The following is a 27,112-nucleotide window of genomic DNA, read 5'->3' as shown; positions in this document are numbered from 1 at the left end:
AAAGGATCCAGGAATGCCTCCAAATCACAGAAACGTGGTTAACCAACTGCAATCAGTATTTACAAAATGCCTAGCAGACATAAATCAAAGTATTTTTTAAAAAGATTTATTTATGTTTTTGAAAGTCAGAGGTCGGCCGGCGCCGCGGCTCAATAGGCTAATCCTCCGCCTAGCGGCGCCGGCACACCGGGTTCTAGTCCCGGTCGGGGCGCCGGATCCTGTCCCGGTTGCCCCTCTTCCAGGCCAGCCCTCTGCTGTGGCCAGGGAGTGCAGTGGAGGATGGCCCAGGTGCTTGGGCCCTGCACCCCATGGGAGACCAGGAAAAGCACCTGGCTCCTGGCTCCTGCCACCGGATCAGCGCGGTGCGCCGGCCGCAGCGCGCCGGCCGCGGCGGCCATTGGAGGGTGAACCAACGGCAAAGGAAGACCTTTCTATCTGTCTCTCTCTCTCACTGTCCACTCTGCCTGTCCAAAAAAAAAAAAAAAAAAAAAAAGAAAGTCAGAGGTATACAGAGAGAGAGAGAGAGGCAGAGAGAGAGGTCTTCCATATACTGGTTCATTCCCCAGTTGGCTGCAACGGCCAGAGCTTCCTTGATCTGAAGCCAGGAGCCAAGAGCTTTTTCTGGATCTCCCACGTGGATGCGGGGACCCAAGGACTTGGGCCATCTTCTTCTGCTTTTTAGGCACATTTCACAGGGAGCTGGATCAGAAGTAGAGCAGCCAAGACTCACTCAGAGTGGCGCTCATATGGGATGCCAGCGTTGCAAGCAGTGCCACAGAAACAGCCCCCTTTTATCTTTTTTAAGATCTATTTTTGCTATTAAAAATATTTTCAGGGGCCAGCTCCATGGCACAGTAAATTAATCCACCTGCAGCACTGGCATCCCATATAGGCGCCAGTTCTAGTCCCAGCTGCTCCCCTTCCAATCCAACTCTACTGTGGCCTGGGAAAGTGGTAGAAGATGGCCCAAGTGCTTGAGCTCCTACACCCACATGCGAGACCAGGAAGAAGCACCTGGCTTCTGGCTTCAGATCAGCACAGCTCTGGCCATTGCGGTCATCTGGAGGGTGACCCAACGGAAGGAAGACTTTCTCTCTGTCTCTCCCTCTCACTGTCTGTAACTCTACCACTCAAATAAATAAAATTTTAAAAATTCATAAAATAGAAAAATATTAAGTGTGCATAATGATAAATTTTAGATACATAAGTAGTTGCCTCCCAGATCAAAAAGCAGACTATTTCAATTCTCTTAGAAAATTCCCTTTGCCGGGACCGGTGCTGTGGCATAGCAGGTAAAGCCACCGCTTGGAGTGCCAGCATCCCATATGGGCACTGGTTCGGATCCCAGCTACTCCACTTCCAATCCAGCTCTCTGCTATGACCTGGTAGAGCAGTAGAAGATGTCCCAAGTCCTTGGGCCCCTGCACCCACATGGGAGGACCCAGAGGAAGCTCCTGGCTCCTGGCTTCAGATCGGCACGGCTTTGGCCATTGTGGTCATTTGAGGAGTGAACCAGCAGATGGAAGTCAGTCAGTCAGTCTGTCTGTCTCTCTCTGCCTCTCTTCTCTGTGTAACTCTGACTTTCAAATAAATAAATAAATGTTTATGAAAAAAATAGAAAAGAAAAAATTCCCTTTAGCAGGCCTGCACTATGGTGTAGTAGGTTAAGCCTCCACCTGTGGTGCTGGTATTCCATGTAGGTACCACTTTGAGTCCCCTCTCTGTTCCACTTCTGACCCAGCTCCCTGCTAATAGCCTGGGAAAGCAGTGGAAGATGGCCCAAATCATTGGGCCCTTGCACCCATGTTTGAGACCTGGATCAGCCAGGGAGTCCAGGGAATCTGACATGCAGCCCTCTCCAGTTCAACAGTCTGATTTTTACCCATGTCTTAAGCTCAGAAACATTGCTGTTTACCTGAAATCTTCATTCCGGGATTCAAATTCTTGTCTGTCCTTCAAAAAACCAATTTTCTGGTGGTGAGGGCTTGTGTCAGACACTAAGTGTTTGAAAGATACAACAGATGGCTCCGGGCCCCTTTTTCTTTGTTGATTTCTATTATAGATGTTGGAAGAATTCTGTATTTTATTGCCTAGTCTATCTTCACCAAGGTAACTATGTGTTATGAATCTAGCCAGTGAAATATAAGCAGAAATATTTGGGGTGAAGGGTATTTGAAAGCATTTTCTTCCTTAATAAACACGGCATAATCAGCTGGCAACAGTCCTTCCCTTTAGTTTTTGCAATAGTAGACTAGTATCGAGTCTCTAATATGGCTTCATTCTCTGTGAGGAACACCTGACCACCAGCTTGAAGGTCAGATACACTGGAACTTTCCATTGTGGATGGGACAGATTCATCCTCACAGGTACAGTCAGTTTTCTGTATATGCAAGTTCTGTATCCACAGATTCAGCCAACCACAGATCAAAAATGTTTTAAGCAGCACTACACGAAACAGGTACACATTTGTTCTTGTCACTAATTCACTAGAGTACAGTTTAAACAACTATTTGCATGGTGTTTTCATTGTATTGGGTATTATAGATAACCTAGAGATGATTTTTTTTAAAGATTTATTTATTTTATTTGAAAGAGTTACACAGAGAGGAGAGGCAGAGAGAGAGAGAGAGAGAGAGAGAGAGAGAGAACTTCCATCCAATGGTTCACTACCCAGTTGGCCACAACAGCCGGAGCTGCACCAATCTGAAGCCAGAAGCCAGGAGTCCCTTCCGGATCTCCCACATGGGTGCAGGGGCCCAAGGACTTGGGCTATCTTCTACTTTCAGCCACAGCAGAGAGCTGGATCGGAAGTGGAGCAGCCAGGACTTGAACTGGGACCCATATGGGATGCTGGCACTGCAGTTGGCAGCTTTATTTGCTATGCTACAGCGCTGGCCCCTTGAGATGATTTAATGTGTGGAAGGAAGGAAGAACAGATTGGCATTTCCTATAATGGCTACAGTAATACAAAGAAAGAAAAAAGGCAGAATGATTGAGGAGTTAGCTTCTTCAGGATTGAAGGGATAGGTTACCCTACAAGGTAAAGAACCCACAGTATCTGAGGTTGTCACTGAAGGCAATGGAAGTATGGAATGGATTGTTGAAGAAGGAGTTCATAGGGGCCGGTGCTGTGGCACAGAAAGTTAACACCATGGCCTGAAGTGCTGGCATCCCATATGGGCGCCAGTTCAAGTCCCAGCTGCTCCACTTCCAATCCAGCTCTCTGCTATGGCCTGGGAAAGCAGTAGAAGATGGCCCAAGACCTTGGGCCCCTGCACCCATGTGGGAGACCCAGAAGAAGCTCTTGGCTCCTGGCTTCAGATCAGCACAGCTCAAGCCGTTGAGGCCAATTTGGGAGTAAACCAGCAGACCTCTCTCTTTCTGCCTCTCCTCTCTCTGTTTAACTCTGATTTTCAAAACAATAAGTAAATCTTAAAAAAAAAAAAAAAAGAAAGAAAGAAAAAGGAGTTCATGTATATCAACCCTGACCTAATATACAATTACAGATAAGCACCACAGCAGCTTTGCATATTTTATCCCATTGTTTTGTTTATTTGAGAGGCAGAGTTACAGACAGGGAGGGATAGACAGAAATGTCTTCCATCTGCTGGTTCACTCACCAAATGGCCGCAACAGCTGGAGCTGAGCCAATCCGAATTCAGGAGCCTGGAGCTTATTCTGGGTTCCCCACACAGGTGCAGGGGCCCAAGCAGTTGGGTCATCTTCCACTGCTTTCCCAGCCTATCAGCAGAGAGCTGGATTGGAAAAGGAGCAGCTGCGACAGGAACCAGTGCCCATATGGGATTTCAGTACCACAGGCAGAGACTTAGCCTACCACACTGCAGCACTGGCCTCGTTTATACTAACAGTGTTAACATATACAAATTTTTAGAGGTTAATTTTCCAATTTACTCTTTAAGTAACAGCATACTCAGTGGAGTTATAATTGAAATTGAGCTGTTAAACAATTAGTAATTAATGTAGCCAGCTGTTAGGATTGTGCATCTTCTCATTTGGATAGCTTTACCTTGCTGGATAGAGTTGTTTTCTTATAAGGAAGTTTAAGTGTATGTAAAAGGGTGTGGAAACTGAGTAGCCAAAGGGGTGGAGTGTGCCAGTTACAATTTATTGCCTCTCACCTCTCAATTCCCCTTAATACTTAACTCTGTGAAAATGGACTGGACCTTAAGCATATCCTTTAAAGTGAGTGTAACATTAAGCTTTGTTAGTAAAGGGTTTTGGAGAGATAGTGAAGGCTGTGGTTGCTACATGTTATTTTTTCATGCCCTTTCTTCATAGTCTGTCAGCAGGAGATGTTGCAGTTGATTTCTCAACAATGTTGCAGTGGATTCGTTTCTGAAAGGAGGAGCATGGTGGGGGCAAGAGGTGCAGAGTCACCACACAGACCCCGGGAGTCAGGTGACAGCAGGCCTGAGGCGAGCAGCCTGCAGACTCCTTTATTTGAGTTAGTACAACAGCTTATATAGCCAAGACTAGCCAATCCAGTCAAGGGGCGGTCTATGCCTCAACCAATCACAGCCTGTTGCCAGGCAGTTTCCAAAGCCATCCAATCACGGCCTGCCGTCACTCAGGCTCTGTTGTCATGTGGTTTCCTCTGTTGTCATGTGGTTTCCAAAGCCATCCAATCATGGCCTGTTGCCAGGCAGTTTTTGTTGTCAGTGGCCATCTTGGCATGACCTTTTCACCTCAGTGGCCATTTTGGCATGAACTTTTCACCTCATTCCACCATAAGGAGGTATGTGTGTGAGAACATTCAGTGATGCTTAGTACCAGTTGTGCTCCACGGCCTGCAGCACTGCCTGGTTCAGTGACCACCTTGCTACGGCCCTTCTGATGGAACACTGCTGCACACCCCAAGCCCACAGGAGCACTCCAACTCCTGCCCATCAGTCTTGGCGTGGGTGTGTCACAGCTGTTCCCTGCAGCCCTCTTAATAGGGACACCATGTTCCTCGGGTCTCATGCTTGCAGTGCCACTCAGACTCTGAGTAACCGATAGTCCAGTAAACTTCTCCTCCATCCCGAGAGTTCAAACCACGTGTTCTCCAGTGAAGCCAGAAACAGCCTTGGAGAAGAACCTCCTACAAGGTTTGTCTTTCCTTGGATACTCTCCCTTATCCCTAAGGAGGCCTCTAGAGTTCTCTGTGTCATAATTCTTTCTGTTAGACTTCTGTTTAAATTGTTTTGTGGTTTCTGTTACCTAATTTAACCCAATTAGATAGAAACTGTCTAGAGGAATCAGCTGCAGGTTCAAAATGCTTCTCAGCTATTCTTTTTTGTTTGTTTTTTAAAGACTTATTTATGGGGCCGGCCGCTGTGGCGCAGTGGGTTAACGCCCTGGCCTGAAGCGCCGGCATCCCATATGGGTGCTGGTTCAATACCCAGGTGCTCCACTTCCAACCCAGCTCTCTGCTATGGCCTGAGAAAGCAGTAGAAGATGGCCCGAGTCCTTGGGCCCCTGCACCCACGTGGGAGACCCAGAGGAAGCTCCTGGCTCCTGACGTCGGATCAGTGCTGCTCTGGCTATTGTGGCCAATTGGGGAATTAACCATTGGATGGAAGACCTCTCTGCCTCTCTGTCTCTCTGTGTAACTCTGCCTTTCAATTAAATAAATATTTATTTATTAAAATTTTTATTGTTTTATTTAAAAATTTATTACTAATAAAAATATTTATTTAATTGAAAGGCAGGAGGCAGACAGAGTGGGGAAGGAGAAGGAGAGAAGTCTTCCATCTGCTGGTTCACTCCCTAGATGGCCACAACAGCTGGAGCTGCGCCCATCCGAAGTCAGGAGCTTCTTCCAGGTCTCCCACACGGGTGCAGGGGCACAAAGATTTGGGCCATCTTCCGCTGCTTTCCCAGGCCATAGCAGAGAGCTGGATCACAAGTGGAGCAGCTGGGACTTGAACCGGCGCCCATATGCAATGCCAGCACTGCAGGGGGCAGCTTTACCTGCTACACCCACAGTGCTGGCCCCATCTCAGCTATTCTTGCCAAAAGCCCATCATCATTCACCAAGATGTTACACTTAAGCTCTGCACGATACCCAACTCCTAACAGTCTCATCAGGCAGGGCAATTTGCCCTCAACTAAAAGCACCCATGAGTTATTTCATCACAGTGTTCCTACCTTGTTGGCAGATTATAATCTCTACAATAAAGAATTCTTTCTCTCCAAAATGTGTTTCTGCCCATCAGTGCTTTGACTATTACTCTGAGTGTGATTGAGAATCTCAGCAACTTGAAAATGAGTACCTGTTTACAGTGATATTGTATTCTCCTGAGGGTGAAATTCAACAGTCAGGAACAAAGTTAAAAATTCTATCTTATTTTAAAAAATTGTATCTTGAGTGTTCCACAAAACATTAACATGGATCGGTTATCCAACACTACAGAAGAACATGGGGGTCGGCATTGTGGCTTAGTTAAGCTGCTGCCTGGGATGCCAGCATCCCATATGGGCAGCAGTTCGAGTACTGGCTGCTCCACTTCTGATCCAACCCCCTGCTAATGAGACTGGGAAAGCAGCAGAAGATGGCCCAAGTCCGTGGGACCCTGCATCCACATTGGAGATCCGGAAGAAGCTCCTGGCTCTTGGCTTTGACCTGGCCCAGCCTCAGCCGTTGCAGCCATTTGGGGAGTGAACCAGTGGATGGAAGATCTCTCTTTCCCTCTCTGTAAACTCTGCCTTTCAAATAAATATATATTTTAAAAAATATGTGTATGTGGTGGGTCAACTGTATACCATAATGTGTACATATAGTTAAAGACATCCACAATTTATTTGAAAGAAAAGCATACATGTATTAATTTATATGAAACTGTAACGTATATTAAATATGCATGTCATTGTTGGTAAGTACATATAGTCCTAAGTTACTCCCTCTCAGGTTATTTAACCAGTTCCAAAGGGAGAAAAATACAACTTTCAGTGGTGATATCTGACCATTACTACCTTAACAAAATGATCAGATTTATCACCAATAGTGAAATGACCTGATTTCATCTGTCTCCTGATACGATACATGAAGAACACAACATTGTTTATGTAGTATCCTTACTAAGTATGTTTAATTTGAACTTTACCATGAGGAAATAACCACATAAATACAGAATAAGAGATATTTGTAGACAAGCCTAGATTCTTTAAAAAAATAATAAATAGCAAAAACAAAAAAGCTGAGGGAATGTTCTGTATTAAAAGAGACAACATCAAATGCAGTGCGTGAACTCTGCCTGTATCCTGCTTAAAGAAGAATGTATATGAGGTGAGCACTGGTGCAGCACGTTTAAGCTCATGCTTATGCCCACATTCCATGGAATGCCCAAGACAGGTCCTCCTCAGCTTCTGCCCCAGCCCAGTGAGCCTGGGAGGCAGCAGGTGAATTCCTGGCTCCTGGCTTCTACCTGGCTGAGCTAGCTGTTGCAGGTATTTGGAGAGTGAATTAAGAGATGGAAGATCTCTGTGTGTCTGTCTCTGTTGTTTCGCTTTTCAAATAAATTTTTTTAAATGAGTAAATTTTTTTTAAAACATGCAAGGCATTTGGGAAACATTCAGGGGGAAATTTCAATTTTACTAAATTGTGGAATTTTTGTTAATTGAGGTCAGAGATATGTGGTATATGTATTTTGTGTGCGAGTACTTCAGAAAGTCTGTAGGAAATGGAATTAGAAGTTAAGTTGATTTTGGTGCCCCCAAAAAACCAAGTTGAAGTCCGGGCTGTGGTGTTATGGCACAGCAGGTTAAGCTGCCAACTACAACACCAGCATCCCGTACCAGAGCACAGATTTGAATCCCCACTGCTTTGCTTCCCATTCAACTCCCTTCTAATGTGCCTGGGAAAGCAGCAGCAGATGGCCCAAGTACTTGGGACCTCCAGATGGAGACCAGGCTCCTGGCTTAGGTCTGGCCAAGCACCATCTGTTGTAGCCATTTGGGAAGTGAACCAGCAGATGGAAGATCTCTTTCTGTGTCTCTCCCTCTCTTTGTCTGTCACTCTGCCTTTCAAATAAATAAGAATAAATCTTTTTTTAAAATAATTGAAATCCTCTTCAGTTTGGAAAATGTACATCAGGAAAAAACTATGCATGAATTTCTATTCATTTATTTATTTATTTGAGAAAGTGAGCAGGACAGAGAGAGCTCCATCCACTGGTTCACAGTGGCCCAGGTGAGTCTGGAACTGGGTACTCAGTCCAGGTCTCCCGTGGCAGGAACCCTGTTCCATGAGTCATCACTGCTGCCTCCCAGGGTCTGCATTTGTAGAAAGCTGGACTCAGGAGCTGGAGGCAGGTCTAGGATCAGGTAGTCTGATGTGGGGTGTGGATATCCTAGCCCTCAGTTTAATAGCTAGGCCAAACACCTGCCCTGGATTTTAAATTTTTTTTTGCACTTAAATAATCATTATAATATCATTCATTCTCTCCCTCGAAACATTTTGAAGTACCCTTGTACTTCTGTCTTTCATGATGTCAGGATCAGCCACTGTGTGTTGTGGCGCTTTTTGTTTGTGCTATTGTGTATAGTGATATGTGTGAGACACTGTTTAGTTGTATATGGTTATAAAATATGTGTTTTCTTAGGAGATACATACTGACATATTTAGTAATAAAGTAATATGATACTTGAACTTATTTTTAAATAGTAGTGCGAATCATAATTGGCAGATTGCTAACATTTGGTGGATATAGGGACCAGGTATCTACCTCGTATAAGAGTTCTTTGTATTATTTTAATTTTCATGGAAACTTGAAATTTTTAAAAATAAACAATTGAAGGTACCTATGAGATGACTCCACTCTATCCTAGGGGACAAATAACTTTGCGAGGACACTGAACTGCTTAGGGATTTACCCAGTGATACCACCAGAACAGGAAAGGTAGGGAACCTGGTCCTCAGTCTGTTTCTGTAAGAGAGGAGGTTTCGGGGAAGAAATGTGTATGTTTCTGTATCCTATAGTTGAGGGACAGGGAGAAGAATGTAGCTCAGGAAGTAAGGAGGAAGGACTGACTTAGGAGGTGCCTGGTTTTCTGGTGAATGACAAGTCACTGCACCCCTCCCCTCTTGCTCCAAGAGAAGTTTTCCTCATCCAAAGACTGGGGTCAGGAGTCCAAAGTGGCTAAAATCCAGGTATTAGCAGAGCTGTGTTCCTTATGTAGGCTCTAAGGGAAAAATCTATATCCTTGTCTTTTCCAGCTTCTAGAAGCTGCCTGAATTTCTTTACTTACAGGCCCTTCCTCCCATCTTCAAAAGCACGTGATTCTAAATGTTGCTTCTATTGACACATCTTTCTGATTCTGACCCTCCTGCCTTTCTCTTAGAAGGATGCTCCTTGGGTCTACACAGATAATCTAGACAATCTTCCCATCTCAAAAGACCCTCAGTTGAAGCATATCTGAATGGTCTGTTTGCCTTGCAAGATAACATAGTCACAGGTTCTGGGGATTAGAACCTGAACATCTTGGAAGACAGGGATATAATTCTATCTCATATCATCTTATGGGCTTCAATTGATACATGGCATGGATTTTTTTCCCTTTAATTTGTTCATTCAGTGCATTTTGTTGTAAGATTTCCTAAGGTTAATGCTCAAACATTAGGAAATCTTATAGTTCATTGTGTAAATTTTATACCGTATTACTGAAATAAGCCTTTTATTTGGAATTTTTATATCTGTAATCTCAAAAGAAACTGATTACTACTTCTCTTTTGTTCTTTATTGGGTTTTATGCAAAGTTCATTAGAGAATAGTTCATCTTTCCTGTGATATTAATTATTTGAATAATCATTATTCAAAAATTAAAACTAAGCTATAACCAACTTGATACAGTATCTTTTTCAAAAGCACATATTTTGTGACATCGTTAAATTTTATTGCAGTTAATGTTCTGCTCAGGCTTTTACTTCTTAGTATAAATTATTTTAAGTTTTACTAGAAAATGTACAGTTTCCTCTACCATTGTTACAAAGTTATACATAATAGCCTCAAAATTCTTTAAATTCTATGTCTCTTGCTTTAACCTTTCTCAGTTTTGTTTCTGTTTTAATTTTGGTTGTGTTATTATCTGTGTTTTTTGTTTCATTTATCTTTCAGTACCAAGTTATGGATTTTTAAAGTCTGGTGCAGTATTTTGGTTTCTGGTTCATCAGTTCCAGAGTCTCTATTTATATTTACCAAAATTTAAGAAGTAATGTTTCACAAGTAGGAAATCATAATGGCCAACCTATAAGAGAAGACCCTGAAACTGAAAAGCAGTGTTAAAAAGTCGCTCACAGTTACACATCCAAGAAATTAGCTGCTGTTAACGATATTATTGTAACTTTTAGAAATATTTTTATCCAATATTTAGTACCCAAGTGCCTATTTTTTTGTGTTTATTTAAATTTCAAAAACAGCATTACATTGTAAATAAAACTTAGTAACACTTCTACCTAAAGTATTTCTCCACTGTATGTCTGTCATTAAACATCCTGCTTCTTATTCTTAAAATACTACATTGGTATTCCATTATTTCCATTCAAGATTCAGGGTTACCGCCTTCAACCTCTTCCAGTCTCCTCGTGTTCATCCTGAACCCAAGACTGACCCCCTTTAGTCTCTCCTGGACCACATCCCCAGCTTTCTCAGCTGGGACTGCATTTCCCACTCCAGGGTTGTGCCCAGCCCCTACTGGTAGTGCCTGTGACCCGACTAGAGTTGTGCTGAGAAGCCAGAAGCCCTGGCATTGCCACCTTCCTCACTGCAGCCTGCACTCTGCACTTCCCACCCCAAATTTGGGCACCAGACTGTAGTGGGATGTGGTCAATCCTGAACTTTCCACGTCACGTCCAAGAAGACTCCTATTTCATGGTGTGGTTGAGGAGTCCTCTCCTAATCCCTTGCTCCTTGTGGATAGAACTTTGGGCAGTCCACAACTTTTTTTTTTTTTTACCGGCAACTCTTGAGGCCTCTAGACACCTATTTGGGCAAGGAGTGTTGCTGGACTTAGCAGAGTCCGGACATCTCGCAGCTTTCACTGCCCCACGATCTTTTCCTACCTCTCAGTGGCCACCTATTACTGCCATGGCCTGTGGACCACCTAGGTCCTTGGCGGGTGGTTGGGTGCAGCTGGGAGGTCTGGACTGTGCTTTTCGGAGGCTTGGAACAAGGAGGACCCCTGGTTGTAAGGTAGTCATTCCGGCCGCAGCTCTGGGCCATCTGGGTTTTTCCACTCCTCTTCTGGAGTACATTTACCACAGGGTGCTGTGGCCTGAGCCACTTCCTGCCAATATTGGCTGGCACTTGTTGATTGGTAGTGTTAATATGTAAAGGGTTAGGGCTTGCTGATCACCTTAACTTACTGGTTTGGCATGGACTCTGTCAGTCCCAAGTATCAGGGTCCCTGAGGAGTGGACAGTGAAGAATCCTGGAGCTGGGAGGGGCAGGGGGTTGCCTGACATTTTAATTGTAGTCAGTTATTGGGGTTATCCAGATTTCCCAAATAAAGGACATCAGGACCATGAGCCTTTGGGATAGGAGAGGAGTTTCCAGCAGACTAGTTCTTACTCGAAGAGGACAGTGTCATTGTTTAGCACTTGCATGGAATGGATGTGGTTTGAAGGGGGCACCAGAATGTGCTCGGGGTGTGTCCTCTTTCCTGGGTAGTCCATGCTATACTCCCTGGACAGGAATTGTGCTCCCAGTGTACCCCAGGGGAATGTGATGGGTGCCCTACCTCAGTGAAGTTCTGTAAGTCTCTCTCTCTCTCTCTCTGTGTGTGTGTGTGTGTGTGTGTGTGTGTGTGTACATACATGCACTGCCCCCACCCCCAACCCCATGTGGCCAGGTCATCAGCTCTGCATTTGAGAGGTGGGAGAGGTTGGGGCACTGCCCTCTTTGTGCATTCTCGGCCTATATTGGGAGAGGTTGACCGATGGATGGGGTCTGGGCATCTATCTAAAACCCCTGACTTGGTGGCTAGCTGCTGTAGCCGCCATGGTATTTTAAAGCCCAGCTGGAACACATACAACCCAGGCCATTCGGTCTACAGAGGCTATTGGGGGTGGGTGAAATGAGGCTGTGTTCCTATTTCCATTTCTCTGTTCTTTCATCCTGTTGCTGCCAGGGCTCTAGGCCCATAGAGTTAATACCAACCCTAAGGACACAATGTGAGCTACTGACCCTTGGGCCCACTTAGGCTGTGTCTTGGAGCCACAAGTTTGGACTCAGTACAAGATGCCGGGCCTTGGCCGGCGCCGCGGCTCACTAGGCTAATCCTCCGCCTAGCGGCGCCGGCACACCGGGTTCTAGTCCCGGTCGGGGCTCCGGATTCTGTCCCGGTTGCCCCTCTTCCAGGCCAGCCCTCTGCTGTGGCCAGGGAGTGCAGTGGAGGATGGCCCAGGTGCTTGGGCCCTGCACCCCATGGGAGACCAGGAAAAAGCACCTGGCTCCTGGCTCCTGCCATCGGATCAGCGCGGTGCGCCGGCCGCAGCGCGCCGGCCGCGGAGGCCATTGGAGGGTGAACCAACGGCAAAAAGGAAGACCTTTCTCTCTGTCTCTCTCTCTCACTGTCCACTCTGCCTGTCAAAAAAAAAAAAAAAAAAAAAAAAAAAAAAAGATGCCGGGCCTGAAAATATCCCATGTTGTGCTCTTACTGAGAAAGAAGACTACTTACTGTCTGGGAGGCTCTCCCAGGACTCCTGTTAGGGCTCTGAGGTCACCTGCTTTTTCCTTTGTGAGAGTGAGAGAGAGCCATGAGATAGCAGGTTTCTTTGGTCTTTCTCTGAGTGCCTTGGGATGGGGCAGGAGTTTTTTCTGACTTGACTTCCTCTGGGCTGGTCATGAAGAGCTGTTGTCTCAAGGTTTCTTAGTGCTTTTCTATGTTTTCCTTCTTCAAGGACCCAGAAAAAGAGGAGAGAGGAACAGCTGTGCATCTAAAGTTATGGTGGGGGTAAGTTGGATTTTTCACTTTCTTCTTGGAAAGCCTTCTTGGTTTTCTTTTTATTCTTTTTTTTTTTTTTTAATTTTTTTGACAGGTAGAGTTAGTGAGAGAAAAAGAGAAAGTCTTCCTTCTGTTGGTTCACCCCCCAGAAGGCCGCCACGGCCGGAGCTATGCCAATCTGAAGCCAGGAGCCAGGTATTTCCTCCTGGTCTCTGACGCGGGTGCAGGCGCCCAAGCACTTGGGCCATCCTCCACTGCCTTCCCAGGCCACAGCAGAGAGCTGGACTGGAAGGGGAGCAACCGGGACTAGAACCAGTGCCCATATGGGATGCCGGTGCCACAAGCAGAGGATTAACCAAGTGAGCCATGGTGCCGGCCAAGCCTTCTTGGTTTTCAAGGTGTTAAAACCTTATAAATTCCTATCTATCCAGAAGACTTAGAATAATGATTTGGGAAAGGGAGAAGAGAAAAGGAAAGCATATCTGTGCAGTAGTTTTTCTCAACCAGCCCCAGGGCTGTCTGCTTTTATATATTGACTCATCTGATCTAGAATTTTCATTTCCTTGGATTTTATTCATTCTCAGAAGGTCTTTTTTTTTTTTTTTTAAGATTTATTTATTTATTTGAGTCAGAGTTACAAGGGCGGGATGGGGGGAGGGGAGACAGAAAGAAATCTTCCATCAGCTGGTTTACTTCCCAAATGGCTGCAACAGCCAAGGCTGGGTCATGCCAAAGCCAGGAACTGGGAGCTTCTTCCGGGTCTCCCACGTGGGTGGCAGGGACCCAAATACTGGGGCCATTTTCCACTCCTTTTCCCAGGTGCATTAGCAGGGAGATAGATTGGAAGTGGAGCAACCAGTATTCAAACCAGCGCCCTTATGGGATGCCAGCGTCACAGGTGGCAGCTTCACCTGCTTCACCACACGCTGGCTCTGCTCAGAACAATCTTAACAGTGAACATGCCTCTGTGTTGTGACAGGGAAGTTGAAGAACAGAATGAAGTTACGCACTTCAGTATCATTAATTTCTCCAGGGTCACATGCAGTAACCTTTTGTTTGTAAATTCTTAAAAATTCCTAACTGCTTGTAATCTCCCTTCTGCCACCTTCAGCTCTAGAAGATTTTCCCCAAGGGAGAAATAAGCAAATTGTCTGCTTTCTAATGGTTAGAGTAATAAAGGATTCTTGCAAAAGTTTCAAAACTTGAGGAAGTTAGTTGTCTCATTAAGTCACCCGTGGTCCCACCATCCAAAGATAGTCACTATTAATATATTTTTTTAGGCCGGCGCCGCGGCTCACTTAGGCTAATCCTCCGCCTAGCGGCGCCGGCACACCGGGTTCTAGTCCCGGTCGGGGCGCCGGATTCTGTCCCGGTTGCACCTCTTCCAGGCCAGCCCTCTGCTGTGGCCAGGGAGTGCAGTGGAGGATGGCCCAGGTGCTTGGGCCCTGCACCCCATGGGGATCAGGAAAAGCACCTGGCTCCTGGCTCCTGCCATCGGATCAGCGCGGTGCGCCGGCCGCAGCGCGCCGACCGCGACGGCCATTGGAGGGTGAACCAACGGCAAAGGAAGACCTTTCTCTCTGTCTCTCTCTCTCACTGTCCACTCTGCCTGTCAAAAAAAATAAATAAATAAATAAAATAAAATAAAATAAAATAAATATATTTTTTTAAATATTTACTTATTTATTTGAAAGAGTTACACAGAGAGAGGAGGGGTACAGAGAGAGAGAGAGAGAGGTCTTCCATCTGATGGTTCACTCCACAGTTGGCCACAGTGGCCGAAGCTGCGCCAATCCGAAGCCAGGAGCCAGGAGCTTCTTCCAGGTCTACCACGTGGGTGCAGGGGCCTAAGGACTAAGGCCATCTTCTACTGCTCTGCCAGGCCATAGCAGAGAGCTGGATCGGAAGTGGAGCAGCCGGGTCTCGAACCTGCAGCCATATAGGTTGCCAGTGCTTCAGGCCAGGGCGTTAACCCGCTGTGGCACAGCACTGGCCCAACTATTAGTATTTTCAAGTTAATTGTGCTGCACATATGTATGGCTATGTGATTTTTCTTTTCAGAGTGGGATCTTACTACCAATGGATGCAGCTAACTTATTGAGCACTTAGTTTTAGCTACTTATATATAGTTTGAAGGTCTTTCCAATGCTTTTTTTTAATAAGATGTATTTTTTTTATTTGAAAGTTAGTTACACAGAGAGAAGGAGAGGCAGAGAGAGAGAGAGAAAGAGGTCTTTCACCCGCTGGTTCACTCCCCAGCTGGCCGCAACGGCTGGAGCCATGCCAATCCAAAGCCAGGAGCCAGGAGCTTCTTCCGGGTCCCCCATGCAGGTGCAGGGGCCAAGGACTTGGGCTGTCCTCCACTGCTTTCCCAGGCCATAGCAGAGAGCTGGATTGGAAGTGGAGCAGCTGGGACTTGCACCGGTGCCCATATGGGATGCCGGCACTGCAGGCAGCGGTTTTACCCTCTGCGCCACAGTGCTGGCCTCTCCAATGTGGTCTTGTTTAATCCACATTACAACTGTGAGACAGATGTGACTGTATTTCATTAATTCTGTCATACACATTGTTTTCACATTTCAACCTCTATGAAATCAGTATGTGCCTTATAGTTACTGGAAGTCAGTTTCATTGGTGACTTTTTTTTCTTTTATATAAAGTTAGGGTGGCTTTACCCATTATACCACAGCACTGGCCCCTCAGAGTTTTCAAAAATACATTCAGATAACAGTTTCGTTAACTCTTTATGTCATCCCAGAAGGTCTTCTCTACCATCACCAAAACTAGAAAGTCATTCATATTTTTCTAGAGTACTTTTTCTTTTGTTCAATTTAAACCTTAAGATACCTACTATGACATATGACAGAAAATATTGAGTGTAAAATTTATTGTATAATGAGATCTTTTTCTGTGACTTTGGAGTAATCAATTTTAAAGAATGGCATGGGGTTTGTAGGATGTAAAATTTGGGTTGATTTCTTGGATGTATTGGGTATGGTACTGTTCTGGCAAGTCAGCTCTCAGATTCTTTTCACTCAGAAGAATGAAGAAATACTATTTAATCATTTTCTTACTTTATCTTTGATTTCTCTTCAGAATTCTCTGAGGCCTAGTTGAATCTGTCTTCCCTTTGCCATACAGCCCAGAACCTTCCCAGATTCTCCACAAGAGCCCACTCTCTGCACACTTGGCTGGGGAAGGAGCGTCAACTCCCCTTGCTCTTCGGCCCTTGACTATTCATCTCTCCCTGTATTTCCTTCTGTCCTCCAAGTCATGATTGCCCTTTGCCCAGATTAACGGAGGGCTATGCACTGTGATTAAAGTGTAGAACCTTACCCTGTTTCTGTTTACTGCCTCTATGACCATGGGCTTCCTTGTAACTTCCTCTGTATAATGTAGTCTACAAAGCTGGAGAATGTGGAAATTCACCTGAATCTGCATGTACACTGGAAACATGGGGTCACCCAAATCCTACTTCCTGTTCTTTCTAACATATATTGAGATGCCAAATCCCATTGCTTCTTTCCCTTTCCTACTCCCTTAGCTCATGCCTTATGGCTTCATCCACTGTCTATTTTTCCTTGTTTTTCAAGCTTTGATTTTAATTATTGCCTTCTTACATTGATTCCACCCCCCAAAACAATACTGAATGGTGAATATGGGCACTGTTGTCTTACACCCAGTTTTAGAGGAGATTCTTTGGATATTTCATTTTTTACGTATAATGCTCATTCTTGTTTTCTGGTTTTGTTGTTTGTTTTTTTTGGGGGGGGGCATTGGTGTGTTTTTTGTTTTTGTTTTTGTTTTGACAGAATGTCCTGTAATGGGTTAAGGACATTAGTTTTTATTTCTAATTTAATCCTGAGTTTTTATCATGAATGAATATTACATTTTTGACATGCCTTTTCTATATCTCTTGAGATGATCGTAATGGTTTTCTTTAATGTACCTAATGAGTTTAATTGATTTCTAGTATCATGTGTAAGTTACAGCTGCCAAGGTTCAAGTAACGCAGTTATCTTTGCATCCCCAAGAATGCTAGTGCTCTGAAGCCAGTATCATGGCACAGCGGGTTGAGCCACCACCTACAACTCTGGTGACCTGGCTTTGGCCTGGCCTATCCCCAGTCATTGCAGCCATCTGGGGAGTAAACCCAGTAGCCAGAAGATCGATCTCTCCCTCTCTCTCTCTCTCTCTGTCACTGTGCCTTTCAAATAAGTCTGTATTTTTTTTAAGAATGGGAGTGCTGTACTTCTAGTTTTTCTATATTCTGAGAGCATGGTTCTACAGGTCTCAGGTCTTTGCAGTGTGCAACTAATTAGTCTCTCATACTGGCCAGCTATAAGCTTAGTCTCCTTTCCCTCTAATGCACAATTTCATGAGTGGCAAAGATCATGGTGTTCTGGCCACAGCAGAGATTCCAGGGGCCAAATAAGCCTCCCTGACTCAGTATGCCTTTCTCAGTTTCCATTTTGACTTAGTTTTAATCTCTGAAGATTACTTTCCTCCTTTATTAACTTCACATTGCATTCCAGAATTCTTTAAATAGTCCCTCCATTAACTTCCTTTGTAAAAAAGAATGTGTTTATTTTTACTTTATGTAAAAGTCAGAAAGACAAAGAGATCTTTTATCCACTTGTTTTCCAAGTGCAGGGCTAGGCCAGGCAAAAGCAAGGAGCCCAGAACTGCATCCAGGTCTCCCAGATGGGTAGCAGGAACGTGAGCTCATTTGCTGCCTCCCTGGATGCACATGAGCAGGACGCTGGATCAATGGCAGAGTAGCTGGGACTTGAACCAGGCCCTGCAATGTGGGACGTGGGCTCCCAGGTGGCAACTTCGCTGCTGCACCACATGCTTGCCCTCAGTCCATTGAGTCTCAGCTAATAAGTTGGTGATGTTGACCATCCACCAGATCTGAGGTCCTGTGATTGTCTCTACTCTACTTTTGGTATGTGTTTTATTCTTCTCTTCAGTGTGAACTTTTCAAGGGCAGGCACTGTGTCAGAGGCATGCACAACACCGATTGATATTTTTTGGTAAAGGAATTTTATTGGCACATCTGTTTCTCTCCTCCCATTCCCTTCTGCCTCTGATTTCACCTCATGGAATGCTGTGCTCTGCGGTGACAAACAGAGCAGACTGGGCTGTTTCTGCCCCCTAATTGCAGGGTCTAGCCGAGGGTTCTTTCAGAAAATCAGGAAATCCCTGGCTGCATCTGCCAGAGCAGAAGTAGAAGGCAACCAGCTGTGGATTTGGAGAAATGTGGATTCAAACCCCAGCAGTGACGCTGCTAACGGCGCATTTGAGCAAATGACTTCCCTTCTCCAGACTAAAGCTTCCTTTGAATTATGATTCGTGGAGTTCTCCTGAGGATTAATACATACAGGTATAAGGTACCCGGAACTTAAAGTGGCTAAAGCACAATAATTGTGGCTGAGGTGCAGTGAGCGCAGCTCTGTCAGCAGAAAGGCTGGGGGTTGCCACAGGAGGGAAAGCTGTGGGTGATCTCGCTTAGGAATCAGGGCACATTGGCCATGAGGATTCTGGGAGCAGCTTTCACATACAGCCATTGCGGCAGGGTACATCAGGTAGATGAACCCTTCTGAGGCTGCTGAGACCCACCGACCCTGCGGTGTTTGCTGCTCAGTATAGGTGATTCTTAGTGGGTCTTTGTGGAATGAGATTTCACTGTCAGTTCTGAGGGGCCCTGTTTTGGGAACAAAACCAGAGATTGTCCTGTGAGTCTAGAAGTCTTCGTTACAGAAGCCTTTCCAGAGCTGGGCCTGATAGTCATGTGCTCCTGGGCCTCAAAGCTCTGTTAGATGTCTGGGATTCCTCCAAAGGCTGGGGGCTCAGTGTCTCCCAGGTTGTGAATAAAGGGTCTGCCCTCGGCAGGCCACAGCAGGTTCCCCTGGACTCAGATCAGCTTTGACAGTGCAGAAGTTGTCTCTTCTTCATCCCTTATGCTGCAGAAAGAGATCGTGTGGGGGAGGGGTTGCCAAAGGAAGAGCTGATGGGGGAGCGACCTCAGTCTCAGCCCTTTGGGGACTCTGAGGTCATTCAGGTGGCTTGAGGCTGCGTTTTCTTCCTCTTTCTCAGGCCCTGTGTTTTTCCAGAACAAACCCAGGGTATAACTTGCAATCCTAAAATCCATAGTCTGTATGAGCTAATATTTCTCATCTCCCTAACTGGATGTACCTTGTTTTAGAAGACTTTGAACAGATTTCTTTCCTCTGGAACTCCCTTCCTTTCTACACCCCTGCAGGAACTTGTTCTCCAGTTCCCCCCATTGCAATAGTGATGTTGTCAAGGCTGCTGTCCCTTAGTTTTCCCTGTGTTCAACAAATATTTAGGTGTTCATCAGCAAACCACTTAACATTTCTTTATCTAAGATGCACCCTTCCTTCTAGACTGTTGGTGGTGTGCAAACACCAAACCTTGCTAGAAATTACCTACCTCCTTAGAACTGTGATTTGATGACATGCAAGTGCATGGTTCATTGGAATCACACGTCACAAGCCAGGAAGGGAGTCATGATTAGATTGTTTTATTGCTGTCTCAGTATCTGCCAGTACCTCTACCTCTGTGAGGATTTTGGGCCCGCAGATGTGATAGGAATATCATAGATTGGGTGTATATAGTTACAGGATATTTCCAAGAAGTCTGCGTCAGATGGTTACCTATAAATGGGTCCATTTAGAACTTGTGTAGTGTATACTCACCGTGGGTCACATCATTGTAAATTTGCATCTTTCTGTCAGTTCCAGCAGCTCAGGAACAAGGAGAGTATAGTTAGGGACGATTTATCAGAGCAGGAACAACTTAGCTAGTTGTATAAATTTTTTAGAAATGACTCATTATTGAAAAGACCTTAGTAAACTCTCCAACATAATGCCCAAAATAAGAATATTGAATACATAAACAACAGTGAGGGGTCATGCAACCTGTAAAATGATATCTATTTAAGAATTTGTGGGACCAGTGCTGTGGCACAGCAGGTTAACAGCCTGGCCTGAAGCGCCAGCATCCCATATGGGCGCTGGTTCGAGACCCAGCTACTCCACTTCCAATCCAGCACTTTGCTGTGGCCTGGGAAAGCGGTACCCGCATGGGAGACTCAGAAGAAGCTCCTGACTCCCAGCTTTGGATCAGTGCAGCTCTGGCCGTTGTGGCCAATTGGGAAGTGACCCAGTGGATGGAAGACTTCTCTCTCTGCCTCTCCTCTCTCTGTAACTCTGACTTTCAAGTAAATAAATAAATATTAAAAAAAAAATGTGGGGGTTGGTGCTATGGTGTAGCGGGTAAAGCTGCCGCCTGCAGTGCCAGCATCCCATATGGGTGCCGGTTCGAGTCCTTGCTGCTCCACTTCTAATCCAGCTCTCTTCCATGGCCTGGGAAAGTAGTATCAGATGGCCCAAGTCCTTGGACCACTGCACCACCGCATGGGAGACCTGGAAGAAACTCCTGGCTCCTGGCTTTGGATTGGTACAGCTCCAGGCATTGCAGCCAATTGGGGAATTAACCAGCAGATGAAAGACCTCTGTCTCTCTCTCTGCCTCTCCTCTCTCTGTGTAACTCTGACTTTCAAATAAATAAATAAATCTTTCACACAAAAAAAAGAATTTGTGGTGACACGAAAAAGTGATTAGGATTTAATGTTTTTACATACTTGGGATTGAGGTTTCATTGAATTCACCTGCAGGTTTGTTTTTGTTTTGTTCTTGAACCTGAGTTTTTAATAAATTATTGTTACATAGATTATATGCAAATCCTATTTTCAGAGATAGATTTTGTACAGTACCTTGGAATGATTTTTTTTTTAATTTCTCAAATGGGAGGATGGGGAGGAGGCAATGAGAAGTATGTGTTTAACCAGTGGTGTGCTGTATTCTTGCATGTACTCTTCTATTTAAGAGGGAAAGACAACTTACCTGGGCTGTGTTTATTCCCAGATCTGGGTGAATAATGGGAGTTCTGAGGGGTGAAATCTCTAGAAGTTTATATGCTCAACAATCATGTGGTGACTTGACTCTGATTATCCTTATTTCCACACTGATCCATCCATGATGAAGGACCTAGCACAGCCTGTTTTCCCAGTAGAGCTTCCCTATTGAGTTGCTTTCTCTGGTTTGTTTTATACTATCTTAAAGATTTTGTCCATTAGTTTCACAAATAATGTATTTATTTTATGGTTTCAGGAATTGAACTTCAAAGATGTAGCCATATACTTCTCTCAAAAGGAGTGGGAACGCTTGCACTGTGCTCAGAAGGATTTGTACCGAGATGTAATGTTGGAGAATTATAGCAACTTGATTTTCGTGGGTAAGTTTATCCCTCCTCTCCCCCAGTACAGAATTGGCCTTCTGGAATTTTTATGTTCTTTGTTGTAAGTTTTTCATGAATACTTTTCAAGTACCTAGACAAGGGTGGGAAACATCCAGTCCGTGGGCCATGTAAGGCACACTAAATCATTTGGTCTGGCCTTACCAAGGGAACCATAGGCAGTACTTGAAATTTATGGATCTGTAGCAGGCTGATTTTTAATCTGATCATTTTGTACAGTCTGCAAATGATGTTATACATATCCAAGTGGCCACTGGTGTAAAAAAGTTTCCCTACCCCTAGCTGAACTAATAATTCTTGCTCACAAAAAAATTGGTTTGTCCCTTGTGTAGTTGGGAATGGGCTACTCCATCGGGCACCCTCGTCTTACAAGTCCTTCTTCTTGCTTCTTCCTTAACCTGCTTCCTTCCCTTTCTTGAAAATCAGGAACTGACTTTAATTCTACAATATAGCCTTGTTCCTTTTTTCCCTTGAGCAGGATTTTATGACGCTAAACCAAGTGTGATCTCTTTACTGGAGCAGGGGAAAGAGCCCTGGATGGTTCAGAGGAAAGATACAAAAGAATGGCGTCCAGGTGAGTGGTAAAGAATTGTGTTGGGGAGGCCATGACAGCTAGTTTCCAGCTTCTGAGAAGGCATTAATTCTGAGATATTGGTGGTAGAGCTTCCCAGAATGGCCTAAGATCTGGAGAAGGTAAGGATGTTTTAGCATAAGCCTCCAAATTTTTATTCCATTTGCAACTTTCTTACTACCTTACTATCCTATTTCCTCCTCATTTCAGAGAGGAAGTGCCCTCCTTCCCCTATGACAGCCATTTTAGCTGCTTTTGGGTCCAGTTTTATCCTGCCTTTTTTTTTAATACAGCTTTTATTTATTATTTATTATTTTATTGAGATGTATAACCACATATTTATAAAATTCACCCATTTATAGTTTTACAACTGTTACAGCAATCATATTGAAGAATGTTTTCATCACCTCAAAAGGAAAGGGTATGCCCTTTAACAGTTATTCCCCACACCCAACACTGAACAACCACCAAACTACTTACAGTCTGCGTAGCTGTGCTATTCAGGCAGTTCACATTAGTATTTGTGACTGGCTTCTCTTCATTCAGCAAAATGGTTTCAAGGTTCATCCATATTGTAATATGTACCAGTACTTCATTACACTATGCTGCCCAATAATATTCCATGCTGTGGATAATACCCCATTTTGTTTATCCGTTCATCAGTTGGTAGACGTTAAGGTTATTTCTACTTTTAAGCCATTATGAATGTTGCTGCTATGAATGTTTGTTTATATGTTCCTTCTTTTCTTAGTTTGTTGAGTATTTTTATCAAGAAAGGGTTTTTAGGGGCCAGCACTGTGGCATTGAAGGTTAAGCCTCAGCCTGCAGTGTTGGCATCCCATATGGGTGCTGGTTTGAGTCCTGGCTGCTCCACTTCTGATCCAGCTCCCTGCTAGTGCACCTCGGAAAACAGTGGAAGATGGCCCAAGTACTTGGTCCCCTGTACCCATATGGGAAACCCAGAAGAGGCTCCTGGCTCCTGGCTTTAGCCTGGCCCAGCCCTGACCGTTGTGGCCATTTGGGGAGCGAACCAGTGGATGGGAGATCCCTTATCTCTATCTCTCCCCTTCTCTCTGTGTGTGTTTCTGACTTTCAAATAAGTAAGTAAATCTCAAAAAGGGGGAGGGTAGAATAATTTTGTCAATTGTTTCTCTGCATCAATTAAAATATCCTGTGATTTATATCCTTTTTTTTTTCTATTTTAAAATATTTATTTATTGGTTGGTTGATTGATTTGATAGGCAGCATGACAAAGAGGGAGAGGGAAAGACAAAAAAGGGATAGATTTCATCCACTGGTTTACTCCCCAAATGGTGACATAGCCAAGTTTGGGTCAAGCTGAAGCCAGGAACCAGTATCTCCGTCCAGGTCTCCCACGGGTGGCAGGGGCTTGGACCATCTTCCACCACCCTCCTAAGCACCTTAGCAGGAACTGGAGTAAAAGAAGAGGCAACCAGGACTTGAATTGGCACTCTAATATAGGATGCCAGCATCAAACACCAGCCCTTCCTTTGTTCTATTAGTATGTGTATATTACATTCATAAACGTTTGGCTGTTAAACTACTCGTGGCATTTCTGGGATAAATTCCATCAGGTTGTGGTATATAATCCTTTCTCTGTTTCTGGATTCAGTTTGGTTTTATTTGTTGAAGATTTCTACATCTGTATTCATTAATGAAATTGGTCTGTAATTTTCCTTGCTTTGTCAGATCTTGATATAAAGGTAAAATCCACCTTAGAATTAATGTTGAGAAATATTCCTTCCTCATTTGTCTCTTGGAAGTTTTTTTTTTTTTTTTTTTTTTTTAAAGATTTGTTTATTTGAAAGGCAACGTTAGAGAGAGTGACAGAGGGAGATCGATCTTCCATCCACAGGTTCACTTCTCTAAATGACCACAATGGCTGGGACTGGGCCAGGCTGAAGCCAAAAGTCTGAAATTCCATGCATCCCACATGGGTGCAGGGACCCAAGTACATGGGCTGTTCTCCACTGCTTTTCTAGGCACATTAGCAATGAACTGGATTATAAGTGGAGCAGTCAGGATCTGAACATGGACTCAGATGCAGTGCTCACATGGAATGCCCGCATTGCAGGCAGGGCCACAACGTAAGCCTCTTGGAAATATTTTTGAAGAATTGGTATTAACTTTTCTTTAAATGCTTGGTAGAATTCGGCATGAGGCCATTGGGTCCAGGGCTTTTCTTTGTGTGAAGATTTAACTACTAATTCAGTCTTAGTAATTGTTATAGATCTATTCAGATATTGCTTCCTTTTGAATCAGTTCTGGTCATTTTTAGGAATTTGTCAGTTTTGTCTTAGTTACCTAATTTGGTGGCATACAGTTATTCACAGCAGTTACTTATGAGCCTTTTTATTTCTGTAAGATCAGCAGAGATACCTCTTCTTCAATTTCTGACGTGAATGTAATATTTTGAGTCTTTTCTCCTTTTTCGTTATTTAGTCTAGCTAAAAAGTTTGTCAATTTTATTGGTATTTTCAACTGACTTTTGATCTCACTTTCTTCTGCCTTCTGTTCTCTGTTTTTCATCTCTGCTATGATCCCTGTTTCCTCCTTCTAGCAGCTCTGAGTTAAATATGCTCTTTATTATCTGATTCTTGAAGGTTTATAGTTGGATTATTAGCTTGAGGTCTTTGTGTTAATATAGTTGATTTCCCTTTAAGCCTTGCTTTCACTGCATTGCGTACTTTTTGGTATGTTCTTTCCTTTTTCCTTTATCTCAGAATATTTTCTAGCTTCCCTTGCAATCTCTTCTTTGATCCATTAGTTATCTAGGAATATGTTATTTAATTTTCACACATTAGTGAATTTCCCAAATTTCTTTCTCCATTGTAGGTTTAGAACATACTTTGCATTTCAGTCCCCTTCAATTTATTACGCCCTTTTTTACAGCCTCTACTATGTGGTCTAACCTTGAGGACATTTTATATATGCTTAAGAAGAATGTGTATTCTTTTTTAGATAGAATGTTCTATTTGAAATTTAGTTGCTTTATAGCGTTGTACAAGTCTGTTTTCTTGTTGAACATCTGCCTGCTTGATCTCCATTATTGCAAATAGAATCCTGAAGTGTGATTTACAGAATTGTCTGTTTCTCCAGTTCTTGCCTCATCTATCTTGGGGCTCTGTTATGCAGTACATATACCCGTAAAACTGTTACATTGTTTCCTGACCATGATTATACCCTGCTTTCATTACAAAATGTCCCTTTTTGTCTCTAGTTACAGTTTGCCTTAAAGTTTATTTTGTCTGATACAAGTAATGCTCTTCCAAATCACTTTTGGTTACCGTTTATATGGCATCTTTTTCCACTCTTTTATTTCAACCTGTTTGTGTCCTGAATCTAAGATATTTCTATAATAATCAGCATATACTCATACTTGGATCATGTTTTTTTAATCCATTCTGCCAATCTCAGCCATTTGTTTGCAGTATTTAATATATTTATACTTAATATGATTACTGGTAGGATTTACATCTGACATTGTAGTGTTTAATTTCTACATGTTTTATTTTTGTTTTATTCCTCAAATCTTTGATTCCTTCCATCTTTTATGTCAAATAGATATTTATGTTCTAGAGTACTATTTTAGTTACTTTATTAGTAGGCAGAATAATGATCCCTTCCAAAATCATCTATATCCTAATCTCTGAAACCTTTGACTATTTTAATATAACAGAACAAAGGAGAATTAAGTTTGAAAATTGGCTGACCCTAAACTAGGGACAGTATTTTAGATTATCCAATGTAATGTAATCATAAGAGTCCTAAAAGTATTAGAGATGTAACTATAGAAGAAATACACACAGAGATGCAGTGTTGTAGCTTTGAAGATGGAGGCAGGGGCCGAGAGCTTAGGAAAATGGACAGGCTGTACAGCTGAACAAGGCAAGGAGCCTATTTCCTTGAATGCCTAGTATTCTCCTACCCTTGCCAAGGAAATCTGTGAGAAGTTAGCCTTATCTTGTACTTCTTGTTTGTGCAAAGCCTCAAAATTGAGCAGTCATGAAAAACTGAGATTTCTTTCCAAGATCTTTCCTGGACAAGCAGACAACACTGCACCTGTGCTGCCTTTTCTGTTCCCATGCGCATGGTAGAATTTTTTAAAGCTTTTCCTCTGGTTGTTTGGATCTTACCATTTTCTTGTAAAGTCCTGACTGGTGCTATTTGTCCCCACTGAAGTCGGCGTCCTGCAGCTGCAGTGCTGGCCGGAGCTGGCTGTTGTTTCCAGCACTGCTCTGGAGTGGGCTTTCCCTGCCGTCTCGCACTGCCACCTCCCCCAGGTGAGCCCGAGTCAGTCAGACAGCAACAGTGTCCTGTGGAGACATTGTCCTGGAATCTGCAAGTTGGGAGAAAACACTGGGTGGTGGGGGCCCTGAACTGCAAAAGAGGTCAGAATACTCCCCTGGCTATCAGGCAGCTGGCCAGCTTTTGGCAACTACGTGAATGAACTAGAAGGGGGAGGGGGAATGAATGTCACAGATCTTGTGTGTCTCACTAAAGTTCAGTAGTTTCTCTGGAAAGGCAGATTTCGGTTTGTGGCTTTGGTTACATCCCAGAATTCTGATGTGGCTTATTTTAGTTGTTTACCCAGTATTTTCAGTTTTTTTCCGGGGGTGAATGAGTGCACCACATTTCCTGTTCTGAAGAAAATCTCTGGTCTTTTCTTTCAAATTTAGAGTTGTCTTTGGATCACCATTCAGTTATTTTATTTGTTAAATTATTTTTGAAATTTTTAATTCTTAGCAGAGTCAGTGTGCTTTGTAGATTCAGTCCTAAGAACATGATATTTCTTTCTCCCCTCCCCCTTTCCTTCTCCTTTTTTTCAGCTTTTGAGATAACATTTTAATTTTACATTAGAGTAAAAAGGCTTAATATTTCACTGAATAAGTTTAAAAAGTAAAAAGCAAAAGCCCTAGTTTAGTGAGAATATAGACAAAGACTATAAACAATAACTGAATGGAAAAATGACCATTTCACCCATATGCATTCAGTTTTAACATAATCACAGATCATTAAAACTATAGTAGTAAAATATTCTTAACCATTGGCTTCACAAAGGTATAGAACAAAGTTTTACAAAACTGTATTTGCAGCAGTACTGATCCACACAGACATTTCTTTCTTTTTCAATTTGAACTCCCACATATAAGGGAGAACATGCAGTATTTTTCTTTCTGGGTCCAGCTTATTTCACTCAACATTATGTCCTCCAGTGGCATCCATTTTGCTGCA

At 43.6% G+C, this 27,112-nt stretch overlaps 1 protein-coding gene across 7 annotated transcripts in view; it reads left to right on the top strand.

The window, feature by feature from the left end:
- The window catches only part of ZNF568 (zinc finger protein 568), a 97,254-nt gene that overhangs the window by 56,650 nt on the left and 13,492 nt on the right, over positions 1–27,112 (top strand). For 5 of the 7 annotated variants that reach the window (XM_070062277.2, XM_070062278.2, XM_089319252.1 and 2 more), the window contains 3 exons: positions 12,899–12,951; positions 21,141–21,264; positions 21,764–21,859. In XM_070062277.2, the coding sequence (XP_069918378.1) occupies positions 12,899–12,951; positions 21,141–21,264; positions 21,764–21,859 (273 nt within the window). The remainder of the gene's footprint in view (positions 1–12,898; positions 12,952–21,140; positions 21,265–21,763; positions 21,860–27,112) is intronic. The other 2 variants (XM_089319255.1, XM_089319256.1) reach the window with 1 other exon arrangement.

This window comes from Oryctolagus cuniculus, chromosome 18, assembly GCF_051225735.1.
Source record: "Oryctolagus cuniculus isolate XC-2025 breed Fujian yellow rabbit chromosome 18, ASM5122573v1, whole genome shotgun sequence".
NCBI classification, from domain to species: Eukaryota; Metazoa; Chordata; class Mammalia; order Lagomorpha; family Leporidae; genus Oryctolagus; species Oryctolagus cuniculus.
Note: the sequence above shows the minus strand (reverse complement) of the source record. Positions and strands in the feature narration are given on the sequence as shown.